Here is a 16,679-nt window from a genome sequence, read left to right as displayed (position 1 = left end):
GATTGCAGCTAGAAGCATGTTTTCCTGCAAATCACTGCAAACTAACTGTTTGGGCTATCTGTAATTTTGTTTTAATGCTCCACTTGAGTCAAAAATGAAGAATGCCACCCTAGATGAGTTTAAAAAGCAGTGGTGGCCGTAGCAGCTTTCACTGCTATGTTCAAATCTTGACAGCACTACCTTTAAATTAAAGCATGGCACTTTTTTGTCTTAAGGTTTTTCTCGGGTTTTCGTCTCTGTGATGTTCTAACTTTGAAAAAGATCATGATTGCATGAGACACATAAGGAATTAAGCTTTTTAGGGCAAAATTTTCTGTCATTTTAGCATATTTTTTTTGAAATTAAATACTTCACTGAAATTAGTGTCATGTGGGGGGTTTGTTTCAGTTAGAATGGACTTCGTGTATTGTACCTAACTGGGCGGTGCTAGTGTAGTATAGGTGAGATGCACTTGGATCATCATTGTGCTTCCCAGCTAGAAGTCTCAGCAAAACTGGTAGGTTATGATTCTGTGGTGATGAACTCTTGTTCATAAATACAGCTCTAAAATATACTCTTGCTGAAATTGCTGGCAGCAAGCCTGATCTTAAGGGTGTGCAATATGATAACACCTGCTAAAAGTTTGTGGGGAACTCGATATCGAGCCTATGGTGGTAGTTTTCACACTTGTAGTTTAGAGTGTTCTTGGTGTGATATTGCTGTGTCTTCTGAATTTTTCTGTAGCCTCACATTCAAGGGGTGTCTGGAGTTTGGAGAGCAAGACCTTTATTTCAAGTTGTACATAGAAAACAAAAATCTGCATTTTTTTGGGCCTAGTGATAAGTACTCCTCACATTTCAGGTTTGTTTGGTTTTTGGTTTTTTATCAGTCAGGCTAAGTTCACTACATGTTTATTCAATGTAGCTTTAGATTCGTAATGCCTTACTATTGGCCTACTAAACATGGCAAAAAATTAAAATACTTGAAGTTATTTTAAGGTTTTCTACTTTTGGTCTCACCCCAAACTTCCATACAAAGTTTGTATGGGACATAAGGTTAGAAGCGCTTGATTAAATGTAAGGGCCCTAGAATCCACAAACACCGAATTTGGATTGCTCACTGGACTGAACACCTTCAGAATGTATCTAGTGGTTGTAGCACCTGTGCAGTTCTGTTTCAGCTTTTGTGCTATGGCATGTTTTGAAAATGACTAAAACTGGCATGCAAACCAAGGGAAAGGCAAAGAGGAGTGTTCTTATTTTTAGTTTCTAGTTTTTTTTTTTTTTTTAGTTTTCCTAAAGCTCTGCTTGGAAGTAGAACATTGTTTCCCATTACAGAAGGCAATCTGAACTGCTTTGAAGTATTCTGCTGCATGGAATGTTGTTTCCAGTACTTTCCTGGAAAGTTGCTGTGAGTGAGGTGTGTGATAAACAAGCAGCAAGTGTTTAAGACTTTATCTAATGACTCTGAGTGAGTGCTTGGGGTTTTGTTGTGTTTGTTCAGTAATACTGCTCAGTACCTCTCAACAGCTGGAATGTTCTTCCTTCATAATCTTCTTTTGTAATAAGTAGTACCTTTGGGCAATGTAGTATTTTCTTGTGGTGGAAAGGGGGTTGTCCAATCCAGAGCTAGATGTCCCAGTGTTTTGAAATGCTGGTTTTCTAAGAAACAATACACTCACTTGTACATGTAACGTAATTCAACCATTTGCAATTTGTATAACATGCTGCTTTTGTTGAAAACTTCGTTAAAGCTTTGTCCTTTTTCTTTCCATCTTCCATTTTGCCTGAAAGACTCTGACTCATGGGGATTTTTGGTAATGTACTCTTTCTAATGTCCTTTTTAGTTTAATTGTAAAAATTGCTCTTGTACTTGGTGTATAATTGATTTCTTTGGTAGCATGCTGAGATTCCTTCTATGTGAGAAATAGTTTTGATGTGAAGAAAACAGCTATAGGTCACAAGATAGCTGAGTCTTAAAGTGAATTTGTAGCAGCTGTTGTGGTGAAGGAAGAAGATGCATTTGTGTAAAACTTTTCTATTTTGAAGACAGTAAGACATTAATATTTTTGAAAACCTTTTTTTTCTTTACAGCATGTCTGCAAAGAACATAATCTCTTTCTTCCTCTATGTATTGTCAGGAGTGGGTGCTCATTGTTTTAAGTGTCCTTGTCAATATTTTGTACTATTATCTGTTAATTATAGCAGCATGGAGAGCTTAGTGACTGTTCCACGATTGAATAACTGCAACATGCTTTTAATTCTACTCCATCCCAAGAGCTGGGAGATTAGGAAGAAGAAGAAAAGTAGGTGAATGAATTGCTACTGCAATACAGTGTTTCCACTGGATTGTACTTGAATTGTTGCAGCTTCCAGCTGCTCACAGATTCAGGGAATTGTTGGGGTTGGGAGGGACCTCTGGAGATCATCTAGTCTAACAGAACCTAGGGCAGGCTGCATGTTTGTGTCTAGGTGGGTTTCTGCAGAAAAGGACACTCTGCAGCCTCTCTGGGCAGCAGTTCTAGACAGTGACCCCACTGTTCCGGACTCACCCAGGACACCATTGGCCTTCTTGGCCAGAGGGGCACACTCTGCTGCCTTGCGTGGAACTTCTCCCCTGGAACTCCCACGTCCTTCTCCAGAGCTGCTTTCCAGCAGGTCAGCCCCCAGCCTGTACTGGTGTGTGGGATTATTCCTCACCAGGTGTAGGACCCTGCACTTACTCTTGATGGATTTCATTAGGTTCCCCTCTGTCCAGGTCTCACTGTTTTGTAGCACAACCTCTTGATGTATTAGCCATGCCTTCCAGTTTTGAATCATCCTCAAACTTGCTGAGAATGCACTCTGTCCCTTCATCCAGATCATTTAACAAGTTCCGCAGGAGCAGACGCAGTACTGACCCCTTGGAGAGCACTGCTGGCTACAGCCTCCAGCCAGACTCTGCTCCAGACCACAGTCCTTGGCTTCCCTCTTCTGACACCTTTAGTTTAAAACCCTCCTCACCATCCAGACAAGCCTATGGACAAAGATCCCTTTCCTTTCTCTGTCAGATGGATCCCCCAGTCCCTGACAGACCAGATTTCTGAATAAGCCCCATGCTGTGAGCTCCCAAACCCCTGCTGGTGGCAAAGGGGGTCCCTGGGGCTGCCTGAGCTCCAGCATCTTCCCTGCTGTCCTGGGTGTTTCCTCTTCAGTCTGCAGAGCAGTGAAGCAGTTTGGCAGGGGCACCTCAGCTTTTGAGAGAAGTCTCTTCCTCCTGCCAGTCCTTGGTGTTGGAAGCCTCCATTCTTCAGCATTATTTCCCCTGTCCCTTCTGGGTGTGCTGATGGGAGAGTTTTGGGCTCTTTGGCTGTGGACTTTGAGTCTCCTGCAGCTTGGAAGCCGCCATCCAGCTCTTTCCTACCAGCTGCTGCAGGAGATCAACACGTGGACACACCTTTTGCAGACTGGTCTGCTACCTGTCCCTGCCCTGGCACAAAGGTACTGGCACTTGAGGGCTGGGCAATTCAAATTGCTTAATCTCCAAGTATTAAGGTCCCAAAAAATCGGATTTCTTCAGCTCAGCAGCCTTCAGGAGTTTAAATATCTGCCAGGATTGGAGAGAGCAGATAAGCAGAAGCTAAAAAATTTGAAAAGCATTTAAGCAACTAAAATGTGGTTGGCAGCATCTCATGCTTCTCACTTAAATCATCAAGGATCTATTCTGTATTTCCCCATTTTCCTCATGTTCTTGCCTTTGTTCTAATGAATGGACTTAGGAATGAAATATATTGTGTTTTTAAACCTTGCTAGTTAAGGTTCAAATATGCCAATTTTATGAATGTAACCATGAAATGTGGGATTTTTGAGTTTTAAAATCCTCACATCTGAGCCATAGCCTGCTGGCAGTCCTCTGCTGCACCTTGATTGGAAAAAGAAGAGATGGTGTTGGCACATTTTTGTCTCAGCTATGGAAAATCCAAATATTATCCCTTTTGTACTGACTAACTGTTGATCCTGCATTCTTTTATATTCATTTTCATTAGAGTCCACTGTACTTGCAGTGAACAATTACTTGTTAGGTTGTCCAGTCTTTTCTGCCATTCATCTGACTCAGGTTTTCAGCCTCATTCTCCCCTTTCTTGAGGGCAGGCTTCATTGTTCTTCTTCATCCTTCTTTTTTAAGGGTTTTTGTGAAAGTATTTGCTCTTGCTGGCCCTTAAGGGTGCTACTCTCGAGTGAATCTGTCCCAGCTTTGAAGAACTGCTAGCAGATACTGCTGTATCTGGCAATGATACTTAGTTTCACTTAGCATTTTCCTGCTGGTCCCAGGAGAATCCTGCTGCTGCAGGGGTACGTTAAATGTGTTGCATTTACGAGGCTTTTGATTTTGGCTGCTGTGAGTTTGTTTTCTGCTTCAAGAGGTGTTCATATAAAAGCTGTTACTGATTTTGTTTCCTTATTTTCTGTTGAAAGTGACACTTGGGAATTTGGTTAAAAAATGAGCATTGCCAGTGACTCAAGGCAGGTCTGGCCAGTGTTCCTAGATCTGTCAGGCTATACCAGAGTGTTCCCATGGCTGAGCACCACCAGGCCAGCAGCCACAAGCGGTGATGAGTGCCTTGGCCCTCTGCTCTGTTGTCATGGCCTTGCTAACGTGCATCACCTTCCCAGGAGTTGGTGTAAAGCTGGTCTCAGCAGCCTTGTTTCTGTATAATCTGAATTTATCAGTGCGTGTTTTGCTTGCAGTACATAGCCTTGCTGGTGGTTTTGTAACCTGTCACTCTACTCAAACTGCTCAGGGTTGCAGGCAGGAAGGTTGGCTATTCTTAGTGAAATGGAGATGTTTCTGCATGTAATAAAATGCAGTTATTGTCAAGTACAAGACATTTTTATGTCTTGCATTTTGTTTACTTCATTGTAGATCACTATGCTTAATTATATTGATTTTTTAATTTTCCTTGTTTAGTGTGGGTGTTCTGATATTTATCACCAAAGATGTTGATAATACTTTTAACAGAGTTTCTTGGAGATTTTGCAGTGACATGCTAGTGATGGAGAAAAAAGATCAAAACTCACAGATACCGGTCAGATACCATTCTGTATTTTTGCCTACAATCCTAATCTTCTTTATCCTCTTCCTTACAAATCCTCTTTATCCTTTACACCATCATATATACTTTTTTCTTCCTGAATATCAAGAACAGGTATTGTTTGTTTTATGAGTGAGATGATCACAGATAGTTTGCTCAAGCTGACAGTTTGTTCCTCTCTTTCTCCTTACTGTTCCTCTACCTTCTCCTTACTTTTCAGAGTTGTTGATCCAGGACTTAGTTAAGAGACTAAAGCATACTGTCAGCATTTTTGTAATGTGTTCAGCTAATTGGGTGTTCTGAGCTAGATTTACAAATCTTCATTATATGAATTTTTCAGTGAACTTTTATTCAATTGTATGGCCATTATTTTTTGGCTAAAGTTATCTGTTTAGTAATCTGAACCTAGAATATTTGCTGAGTTTCCCAGTCTAAAGCTAAACCCTTGCTTGGTCTAGATTGACTTTTTCCTTCAGGCTTTGAGTAAACATGTAGTGATGCATCTTTTCAAGGGGTTGTAGTCAGAGCTTGTACATTATTCAGTACTCAAAACATAGCTGCTGAAGGAAACTTTCAAGGGTTTAAATAGTTAAAACTATTTGCTACCCTTTCTTGACAATCTCAAGGCTGTTAGGATCTTAAAAGAGGTTGGCACGTTTTTACTGTTGATAATCGCTTTAGTAGAGGAGCTGTAAAAGGGAAACTGTATAAAAGCATTAGTAAAAAATAAACAGCTGAACTGTTGAGAAATCCTGGCTAGATACGAAGAAGTAAAAATCTGCAGGGATGTTGAAGTTGCCTTTGACAGCAGCCTCTGGTATAGCCAGGATGAAATTTTCATTGCTGCCTATCAAGTATCTATTCCAGTCATGTCCAACCTGCAGAGAAGAAATGGAGTCAGTGGGTTGTGTTATGGTTCTTTGCCGTTGTTGAGTGCACTAGCCTGAATACAATAATGGAAGCTAAGTTTAAAATTACCTGATAACTGCACAATCTTCCTATGTGATTGCCATGAGTTGTTCATACAGTAACTATGAGTAATGTTTCTTTCCTTTTCACTTCTCAGTTTTTGATTCCAGACTAGATGTGATATATTTCTTCTGCATTCTGACTTGCAGTGGTTAGTTTGGACTCAAAATGCTTTTTAAAAGCCTGACTGTGTATTTTAATATAAATATGCTTTCTGCTAGATATAGGTGTTTAATAAGCATTTAACCACTTTGTAACATAACCAAATGGTAAGGATAAAGAATGCAAATAACTGATGAACTATAAAACTACTTGGATATATTTAAGTATTTTATGATTATACTGTTAAAAGATGCTAAGAAAGGCCATTCTTCTTGGGAAAAACATGTACAAATGGAAACCAAAAGCAAATTATTTAAAACTATTTATAATTACAGAGTGAGATGGTTTCCCCACTGTCTAATTTAGATAATTCTCTCCTTTTCAAACTCGGAAGCAATCATTACATGGATTGTGCTTGACACTAGGAGTCTTAACTTCTGGATTCAAGCCCTGTGTGCATATCAGTATAGAACAGGATGATGCTTTGGTTTGACGTTTATTTCTTTTTTTTGTTCAAAAAAAACCTGAAATAGTTTGAAGTTTTAATATCTGAGCTGCAAGCCTTTGCAAGTTGCTGAGGTGACAGTCAAGTGACACAGCTCAGAAGACCTAGTGACCTTAACATATGCTGTCTTCAAAAACAGTCTACTTTTGAGTAATCATTTGTGCAGTTAACCTATTTGACTTTAGGCAGCAATGTGATGCTATTACTAATGTGTCCCTCAGAGCTGGCTGTTTTGTCTAGGGCTGCTTACCAGGGCTGGCATCCCTGTGCAGGCGTTACTGGGGGACAAATGCTTTCCACAGGAGGTATTTCTGGCAGTGACATCAGATAGCTTTGTATCTTTAAATGCCTGCCAATAAGTGAGCCGTGAGTTTGAGGGTCAGTGCAGTTCTTTCAGAGCTCAGGCTTCTTGGGTGTCAGGGCAGCTTGGTCTGGCTGGCACTCTGAGGTGAGGGGGGTCAGAGTGGCACCCTTGGCAATCAGTGAGGCCAGAACTGCTCCAGCATAATCTCTGGAGCTCAGCATGGAAACTCTGTCATTCTAGCAGGGCTTTTTCCCCCAATCCTTCCACCTTGTGGGTGAAATGCAGCTGTTCTGTAGTTAGCTGCTCTACAAAGCCAGCCCACAACAACTCCAGAGGAAATAATGTCACCCCCGCATTTGGTCAGTGTTTTCACTGGCACACTTCCTCATGAATTACTATTAAAACTCAGCTCTGCTTTTCTTAGCAAGTAGGGAACAGAATTTGAAGGGTTTTGTCCCCTTGAGCTTATAATTAGTACTCAGGAGCATGTAGGCAGACCCACGTGGTGTGCTCACCCAGGGCCCAAGTGTGCCCCTGGGGTCAGCAAGTGCAGAAAATGCCTTATGGAGCTGGTCTGTTCTCAGACTCTTGACACTGATAGAGCTTTAGGGGAATGGTCCAGTTTGGCCATTTCCAGCAATGTCCATAAGGTTTCTCAAGTGGAAGTGACTCTGGCTTTGAATCTCACTGCAGGGGTTTGTTTAATATATAATTTGGGTGCTCTTATAAAATTCCTTTTATTTTCATACAGTGTTTGTGTTTAGAACACCTTTCAAATTAATAATGAATTTGTGTGTTATATTTTTTGGTGAGTATTGAAGTAAAAAAATTACTGAGCTCTTCTTTTCATAGCCAGCATCAAGGGATTATCTCTTCATCTTGTGAGTGGCAGGGCTTTAGCTTGATCCTGTGATAGGTAGCTGTTGATTGACCTTTTGGGGTTGTTTAAGTCCATCACTAAACAGTCATTTGTTTTTCTGAGATTTCCAAAATGAAAATTTGACAAGAATGTTACATCTGGTATGGATAACTGGTCTCTTGAGCAACATAACCTGGTAATCAATGTTGGCATGTATGAAAATACATCATCATCTATTAGATTTTTTTAAAGCTGTTTAACTCTTGCTTTATACTTCGGTGAGTTTAAATGTCTGTGCCCATATTTTCTGAGGGGAAATACTGCTCCTTTGTGTACTGGAGTGTGAAGAGTGGACTGGTAATGCCTTTATTTTACTTCAGTGAATGATATTGTAAAGGTTTGATATAAGTTATTACAGAGACTAAATTCAGCTTGGTGTGTCACATTTTGATGACAGGGTTTTTTTCCCCATGATAACCCTCCTGTGCATGCACAATACTTTCAGTATGAAAAAAATTGACTACATTTTCTTCTTTGATAATATTATTCATAAAACTTTGAAAAGATGTGTTTTCTGGAAGCCAATAACTTTTTAAAATATTGCAGTACCTGCTCCGGCCATCACTGCCACAGCTACTAAAATGGAGGTGGTTTCAGCAGAAGTGAACAGCTTGCTCCCTGAGGAAATCATGGACACCGGCATAACTCTGGTGGAGGACGACAGCATTGAGGCTGTTATCGTGTCGTCGCCCATGGGGGGAGAGTCCATTCCCATGGAAACAGAACTGGAAGAAATAGTGAACATAAGCACCACCAGCGACTCCTCAGCCACCACCACAGCCACAGTCACCACGGAATCGGTTCCTGCGCCCAGCAGCCACTCGGGAGATGCAGCACTGACTACCACCACAACCCCAAGCCCTGATGTGAATGCAGCTGTAAAGCCTGCCTTTCCAGGTGGCCTCCATAAACTTGGTGCTCAAACCCCTGTCACTATCTCAGCTAATCAGATTATTCTGAACAAGGCCACTGATATTAAAATAGGCAGTCAGAGTATTAAACCGGACGGGCAAAAGCTGATTGTAACAACTTTGGGCAAGTCTGGCCAGCCTATTGTCTTAGCATTACCCCACAGCCAGCTCCCGCAGTCGCAGAAGGCCGTGTCCCAAGCCCAGGCTGGAGACTCCAAGCTACAAGGCCAGCAGATCAAAGTTGTCATTGGAGGTCGGTCGGAAGTGAAACCTGTTGTGGGTGTCTCAGCTTTGACGCAGGGGAGTCAGCTGATAAACACTGCGGCCCAGCCCTCTGTCTTGCAGTCCCAGCAAGTAAAAACAGTACAGGTAAAATGAGTTATGCTGATGAAACATCTTCAAACCAGTTCTGTTGCTGCAATTGTTGTCTGTTTCGTGCACTGATTGACACACTGTTGCTTTCAACCTTTGCATTTATTCTTTGTATTTAAAAAATACAATGCTGCTCTTAGCCCATGCTTTCATCTGTGGATGCGTTTGCCATTTTATGCTGTTTGCCTGTAGCTACTGTCTAGAAACTTAGGGTTTGCCTCAGACAAAGTGAACTATTCAGTAGATTGAAGATAATTTCCTCATTATTTTCATTTTATAAAATAAATTCTACATACTTTCAGGAAGACTGAATTCAACTTTATATGCCTGTTGTTGTTTATTCAAAGTATACACTCCTTTATGGAAGAGTAGCTTATGCCTATTACATTCAGTTTGTTTAAATAAATTCTCTGAAAAAAACTTCTAGCATCTGAAAAAGAAGAGAAGGGTGTATCTTGTCTGCCTCAAATCTAGTTATCTAAAGCTGAACATTCAAGGTTTTGTTCCCAATCTCTGGCATGGATCTTGAGATATTTGAAACCACAGAGAATCTGCTTGGATCTGAAAATGTGTTGAAAAGACTTGGGTTATGACCCAAAGGGTCTGATTCTCATCTGTTATGTGGCAGAACGAAATGTGAGTGACTTCCTTCTTCCTTTCTGTAGTGAGGCAGAAATAATAAAAAATAAGACTTCTTAAAGTGAAGGACAAGTAGAACTCAATGCAGGGAATGATGGAAAAATATTTGTTTTACTGTCTAAATAAAATGAGAAATTAAACTCGTAAGTATGCTATTAAAAATAATCAGCTGCACATAAAAATGACCAAGTTTAAAGAATTTTATTAGCCAAATGTTCCTTGATTAGTATTTCATGGCAGGTGAATAAGATAAATTCTGAATATTTTCTTTAAAGTTGCAGATGATTCCTTTACCAATTTCTACTTTCTTCTTTTTTGTTGCTACATCATACCTGGAAACATATTTAATAATGGCCATTTGAAACATAAATGATTGTCACTATGGTTTTCAAGAAAATCTCTGCACTTCCGTCATCATAGGAACATTTAAGAGCAGATCAGTTCCTGTTATTTGGCTTCATTATTCACTGCCAAGTGACAGGTACAGGAAACTGGGGAGAACAACTTAGCTGTGATGTGGTTTTTCCTTGCATGAGATGATTTGTGCTGTCAGTGACTGAAATCAGTGGCTTGGCTATCGACCCCTTCAATTTGCCATTGGGAATTCCACACATTCCTTAGCAGACGCTCTTACTAATGGACTTGCTCTTACTAATGGACTTGCATCCGTTTTTAAATCTAGTTAATTGCAGTTTGGGTAAATTTGTTTTGTTGTGGTTTCTTTTTGTTAAGCCATTGGTTCCCTTTGCAAAACAGATTGAATTGTTAGCACTTGACATTCCTTTTTTCCCACAAGGAGAGGAGGAAGTAGAAATGAAAAGCAAGAAGACAAGGTTAGCACCCGTTATTGCAGGAGAAATGATTGCATTAGCACTTCATAGACAGAAGTGCTATTTTCCCTGCAGAGAATTTCTGAAGTATCAGAGTGACATATTAGGCTGGGTGAGAGATTCTGGCTCTGCTCTACCCTGAATAACAGGGGAGGTAACCCACACGCTGAGTCCCTATCTTAGAAAATGAAGTGATTCTTTTGCCCATCACCCTGAACGAGCTCCTTACACCTTCAGTGAGTGGAAAAGGAGGCTGTGAATGCCTCCCTGACTCCCCGTGGGTCTCCTGTAATTTATCTCTTGTGAATCAGCTGTTTCGGATGGAGGACTGGCACAAGGCTTTGACTTGGTGCTGAGAATGAACTGGTACAGGTTAGATGACAAAGAGCTCTTATCAGTTCTTGTGGTCACTACCATAAAGGCTTTGTATATCATTAGAGAAACTCAATTGCCTTGACATCTAATCTGATCTTGTAATCTAATTGTGATAGTTGAAGTCTCAGCACCTGAGGCATAATTGGTAGAGTTCAGCAAAATGTTTCTTGGAATTTGACTCCTCTGCTTACAGTTCTGGATGCATGAGACTGTGAGGTGTTAATTGTGGCAGGGCCTTTGGCCTCATCTATACCCAGAGGTTAATTACTGTCCTTATAGCAGCTTGTCCTGATTTAGCTGAAATTGGTGCCACAAATGTGTGGAAAAAAACTGCTGGGCAAGTACATCTCCTTTCAGCCTGTGGCTCCTGCCTGCCTACAGCCTTAAGAGTGGTGGTGTGCCTGCTGCGCTGCTGCTTTAGTCCAGGTTTATGAAGCAAGAGTTTGGCCTTGCCATGACTCTGAGCCAGATGTCCAGGCATATCACCCTGGCTGCTGTTAAGTCTGCCTTGTGCTTGTTTTGTGTGGTAACTGGCTCTGGTTTTAACTGTGTCCATAGCATTGTTGCTACCATGGCAAGGCAGCTGCTAAGCCATCCTGGTGGCTTTATTGCATCATTGAAAAGGGACCTTGTGCAGTCCCTAACCCCAAACTCCCATTCCTAGCTCAGTTTCTTCATTTCTGAAGTTAAGATGTTCTTTTCTATTTCTAGAGTCCCTGATTTTTCATGCTATGTCAATATAAATGACACAGAGTGGATACATGGACAGGGTCCCAACAGGTCATCCAGGGAGTGGATTTATAGTGTATTAGCTCCTTTGTGGTAGCTGACTGTGGATATCCAGCAGTAAATGTGAGGTAGGAGTGTGCCTGTATGAATAGAACAGAGTCTGAAAACAAAGTCCAGCCATATATATGAACTTGCTAGTTCATCTTTAGTGAAGAGTTTGAGGAAGACAGAACTTGACCCCTGAAGTCAAGTTGCCTGCAGGGAAATCTCTTGGCTTCTGTTGGGGAAGGAAGGCTGGTGTGTGCTCCTAAATATAATAACATTGCTACAGAAGAGCTTGTTGCTCCAGGGAGTCTAACTGGAGCTTGTTGCTCCAGTTTGCAATCTAACTCAAAGTAACTTGCAGAGGGCATGCTTAGCTTACATAGGCAGGGGGATAATGCCAAGCTCATTGTGATCAGTACAGGCAATGGCACAGTGCTCCAGAGAACTTGTCCATTCTGAAGTATCAAAGGGCATCTTGATTATTTCCTCTGGCTTCTCCAGTCTTTACTGAAATGGGCAGTGAGTTTCCCGGTAGTGCCAAGAAGCTTCTCCCTGGTGGCTGGGGTTATCCAGTGCCATAAACCTCAGAAACGCTTGCTTGGCAGCAGGTAGGCCAGGAGTGCTGTTCCTCATTTATAACCAACCACATTTGTCTTGCTGTTTCCTAAGCCTTGAGGGGATTTACTTCTTTATTAGACCTCCCTCTCTATAGGCAAACAGTTCACCTAAAAAGCAGGGGAAAATTAGTTTGAGGAGGATACTGCAAGTTGAGTTTGAGGGAAGCAGGGCTACTTGTGTTGACATGTTATTTTAGAATTTTTAAGTTTTTTTCTGAAATACTTCAAGTTAATGGTCAGTAGTATTTTACACACATTCATGTAAGTCATTTAAGCACTGGGAAACAATTGCTGTTATCTAGAGCTGGCTGTTCCTGCTGAATCCTCATGTTCTGAGCCAGACTTAGCTCTCACTTCAGAGAAAAAGCAGTAACAGTTGAGTTGCAATAATATCTTATGGCAAGGTAAGATTAATTTAAAACAGAAATCTCAAATCAAGCAGATGAAAGGTGTAGAATTGAACAGAAATTAAAGCGTGTCCAAGCTGAGAAAAAAAATTACGGATAAAATGCCTGCTCATCTATCAGCTGTGTATGTGCTAAGGTAATTGAATCCTTGAGATTTAAAAATGGCTTTGAGTTAAATTTGTGAGCAGGGCTACAAATGAAATTTCCTTCTTCAAACAACTGATGTTTCAAAGTTTTAATTAATGTATTTCCAAAAAGATCAGGTTTATTTCTCCTCTGTTTCATTTTAAAGCCTTGACAATTGTTTATCCCCCATAAAGCACCTCCTGTGTCTGAGGAGCAGCATATTTGTTCTGAGATGGAGCTTTCCTCTGAGGAGCACTTGTGGTGTAACTGTGGAGCAGCACATGGTTTCCTTTATCTGAGATCCAGTCTCTGGTGGTGCCTGGTGTCAGAGCTGCTCCTTGCTGGCTTCCCTGGCCAGGTGTAGCTCGGGCACACAGAGGTGCCCTTGGCTTTCCACAGCAGCCTGGGGGGCTCCAGTGCCATAGCAGAGGGAGCTCCAGCTTCCCTGGCTGTGCCATGACTGTGCTGCTGGGAGCTGGGGCAGCCTCACGTGTGCTTTTTGTGGAGCAGCTGAGGAATTTGTTATGTGCTCCTGAATGTTTTTGCCTTGTGGGGTTGGAAAAAAGATGTTTTCAGGCAACAAATTCTATAGATAGGCTTTTGTGGAGGAAACCATAACTTCCAGCCTACTCAATTGCTTCATTTGAGCATTTGTAACTGTCTCAGGCTGTCGAAAGCAGCTGTCAGCTCTGTATCATCAGAGTTTTCTGATCACATCAGGCGGATTTCTGATTTAGCTGCTTGAGTAAGAAGTTGGCTCCCCACATGGATGTTAATGTGGTGCCTCTCTGGTATTGCTGGAGTTGAAGGCTGGTGCCTATGGGATGTGGTGCAGGAGAGGCAGGATGTGCCTCACCTGTGGCGTGGGCAGCTGTAAGGGCTTCAGTAAATATGAGCACACAGCTTTCCTTACATTGGCTCAGGCCACATCCACAGGCAGCCCCTGCAGCCAGCAGGTTAAAAGTCTTTGGAAAAAGTCAGCCTCTAAATTGAGCTATTCACTAGCTGGGTGCCAATGTATAAAAACTGTTGGAATAAATGCAACTGGTAATTAACTTCTCTCAGTGTAGAAGGGGAGAAAAATCTTCTTTAAAACTTTTAAGACTATATACTCCTGCTTATGAAGATTTCAAGCTGAAGTGATCTGTCATTGAATTGCTGTACATGTTCTTGGTTCAGCTGCATTTCAGGAGACTGGATTGCAGCATGAAAATAGATCCCCATTTACCTGGAGGTAGCCAACCGATTTGTTCTTGGCTAGTGAGTACTCAAAACTTTTAGGCACTGATGATCCATGCACTTTTGGGAAACTGTTGCAGAAAGCATTTTCCCCATTTGCAAAACAAGTGTGCTGCGATGTCAAAATGGTCAAGAGATGTTTCAGAGCAGTAGTGGTCATATTTAAATCACTGGGGACAAGTTTTGTCCTGGTGGGCTGAAAAGGAAGTGACTTCATTTAAAGCTTCAAATACTGAGAGTTGTGCATTTAATTTTGACATTTTTATGTAGACCAACCATACGTAAGAAATAATTTCAGCATCTTGAAGATGAGATATTTGCACAGAGAGCTATCTTCTGAAAAAGCTGAGAGGGATTTGGCTATCCTACTTTGGTAGCTGGCAATCTGAAGTGTCAAGGATAATCTCCTAGTTCTTTCCATAAGGAAAAGTGGAGATGAAATGCAAGATACACAGTTATTCTTCTAATTATGTGTGCAAGTATAGCCCTTTTTATTTTTTAATGTACTTAACAATACAATAATTTAGATCCAAAATGCTCAAGTTACTTTAGATCTTTTTTCCTCCATCTTTTAGATTGCGAAGAAGACTCGAACCCCAACTTCTGGCCCGGTGATCACCAAGCTGATATTTGCAAAACCAATCAATAGCAAAGCTGTTACAGGGCAGACCACTCAAGTGTCACCAGTCATTGCAGGTTGTACTACTTTGACTTGTTTTGCTTTGCCATTTTTTAAAGGCTTTTCAAAGAAATGGTAATTGTAGAAATTCTTCTGTCTCAACACTTTTACTGTAGTTTCTGTCAAAGTGCCTCAAGCAATTGAAAAAAAAAAATCAGAAAACTTTTTTGGTAGAAGCAGATAAATGCACCTGTTGGTACCTTTATACTCATTTAGAATAATCTTGGTAATTGCAGAGTTGCTTTTACTGCAAGGTACTTTTACTTCATGGATTTTGGGGAGGAGAAAAAAAATACCTCAGAGCCACAGAAAAGATGACTTGATGAACAGAAAGTATTTTCAGAAACATTTTATAAATACACAGAGGGAAAGGCAGACACATGCTTTTGTATTACTTTAATCTGCTTATAGTTGGACTTAAATGTAATACATGCAAGTAATAGAAAAAGATGTTTGAATGAAGAAAGTGAATAAAGCTGTGTTGTTTTTGTTAACTTGCTCACCTACTTCAAAAATAACCATGGCAGAAGTGTCTAGGAAAGTAATTAAGGCAAATAACAAATGGTCTTTCCCTTTGGAAAACAACTCTATATATCCTTATATAAAAAAAAAGCCCAACTGACCACAGAACAACAGCAAAAGCACCAACAAAAGTAAAGAAAAAACCACAGTGTAATACCTTGTTTATAATGGCAGTGAATCTGTTGCTAAACATCTTAGGCATCTAATTTTTCTGAAAAAGATTAAAGTAGGAAGCTGGGTTCATCATTAGAGCTTTGAAGGATGTCTCACTGCTTATAGATTTATCAGTCTAAGTAGGCCTAAAATCTCTCCCAGGTAAACAAATTTGTTAAGTCTTTACAGCACTGGGACTTGAGCTGATTTTAAGAAGGATGCAACTGTCTCCTTTATTCAGAACACTGATAGATGCCAGCGAATGGCACAGAGCTGGGACATAATCTTTTTCTTGAGTTGGCAGGCTGCCTGCAGCCTGACATGTGTTTCAGGTGAAAGAGGAATTCCCCATCCCACTCCCCAAATTTCTCAAATTCCCTACCAAATATATAGACCTATAAGAAAATTGCTATGCTTATAAATACTTGAATTAAGTTGTTTGTGTGTTTAAAAAAACAATCCAAACAAACAGCCCAACCCAAAAACATGAAAAATTACTTGCAGTTTTTAAATCAGTATTTTGAAAAATCACCTGTGCCTGAGCCATCACTAAAACTATCACTGGGAGGTAAAGTTGCTTCTTTAATTGAGAGTGAAATCTTTAATATTATTTTTTCCCTCACCATTCCAAACAGCCAGCACAGCTTGCCAGCTTTGAGAGGCTGGCATCAGTTTAGAGAAGGTGTAACATTTGTGTTTGTGTTTTTATTTTTTTTATACATGTTTTCATGAATGTGATAAATTGCCTGGAAATTCCTGCAAGCTGAGATGGAAGTTGTAGTCTGGAAAGACTTGTCAGTATAAGCAACCAGATTCTCTTTGGAAGCTGATGCTAAGAAGGAGATGCAGTGAGAAGGGGAAAGCTGTCATCAAGGAAATAACTCAAAGGATTGAAACCTCTAGATGTTTTTTTTCCCCACAGAATGACATTCTTCAGGTTGCATGTGGCTTTAGCAGCTGCTGGCGACTATCTGTGCTGTTAATTAGACTGCACAAAAGTGGTTATTTTAGAGCACACAGACTGCAGAGGAAATCAGCTTGCCATGAGGATAGTGCTTTTTCTTGTTAGTTCCAGTTGACTTTAATTGTTATGCCACCAGTTGATTTTGGATGGAAAAGTTATGCTGGTATTTGTTTGTTTCTTATTTTTATAAATGTAGTACAAGAGAATAGGTGACAGAAGCTA

General features: G+C 40.7%; 1 protein-coding gene across 1 annotated transcript in view; it reads left to right on the top strand.

The window, feature by feature from the left end:
• The window catches only part of LIN54 (lin-54 DREAM MuvB core complex component), a 38,256-nt gene that overhangs the window by 5,683 nt on the left and 15,894 nt on the right, over positions 1 to 16,679 (top strand). The window contains exons 2-3 of the mRNA XM_058803052.1: positions 8,396 to 9,129; positions 14,715 to 14,835. Of these exons, the coding sequence (XP_058659035.1) occupies positions 8,396 to 9,129; positions 14,715 to 14,835 (855 nt within the window). The remainder of the gene's footprint in view (positions 1 to 8,395; positions 9,130 to 14,714; positions 14,836 to 16,679) is intronic.

Source organism: Ammospiza caudacuta, chromosome 4 (genome assembly GCF_027887145.1).
Source record: "Ammospiza caudacuta isolate bAmmCau1 chromosome 4, bAmmCau1.pri, whole genome shotgun sequence".
In the NCBI taxonomy this organism is placed as follows: Eukaryota; Metazoa; Chordata; class Aves; order Passeriformes; family Passerellidae; genus Ammospiza; species Ammospiza caudacuta.
Note: the sequence above shows the minus strand (reverse complement) of the source record. Positions and strands in the feature narration are given on the sequence as shown.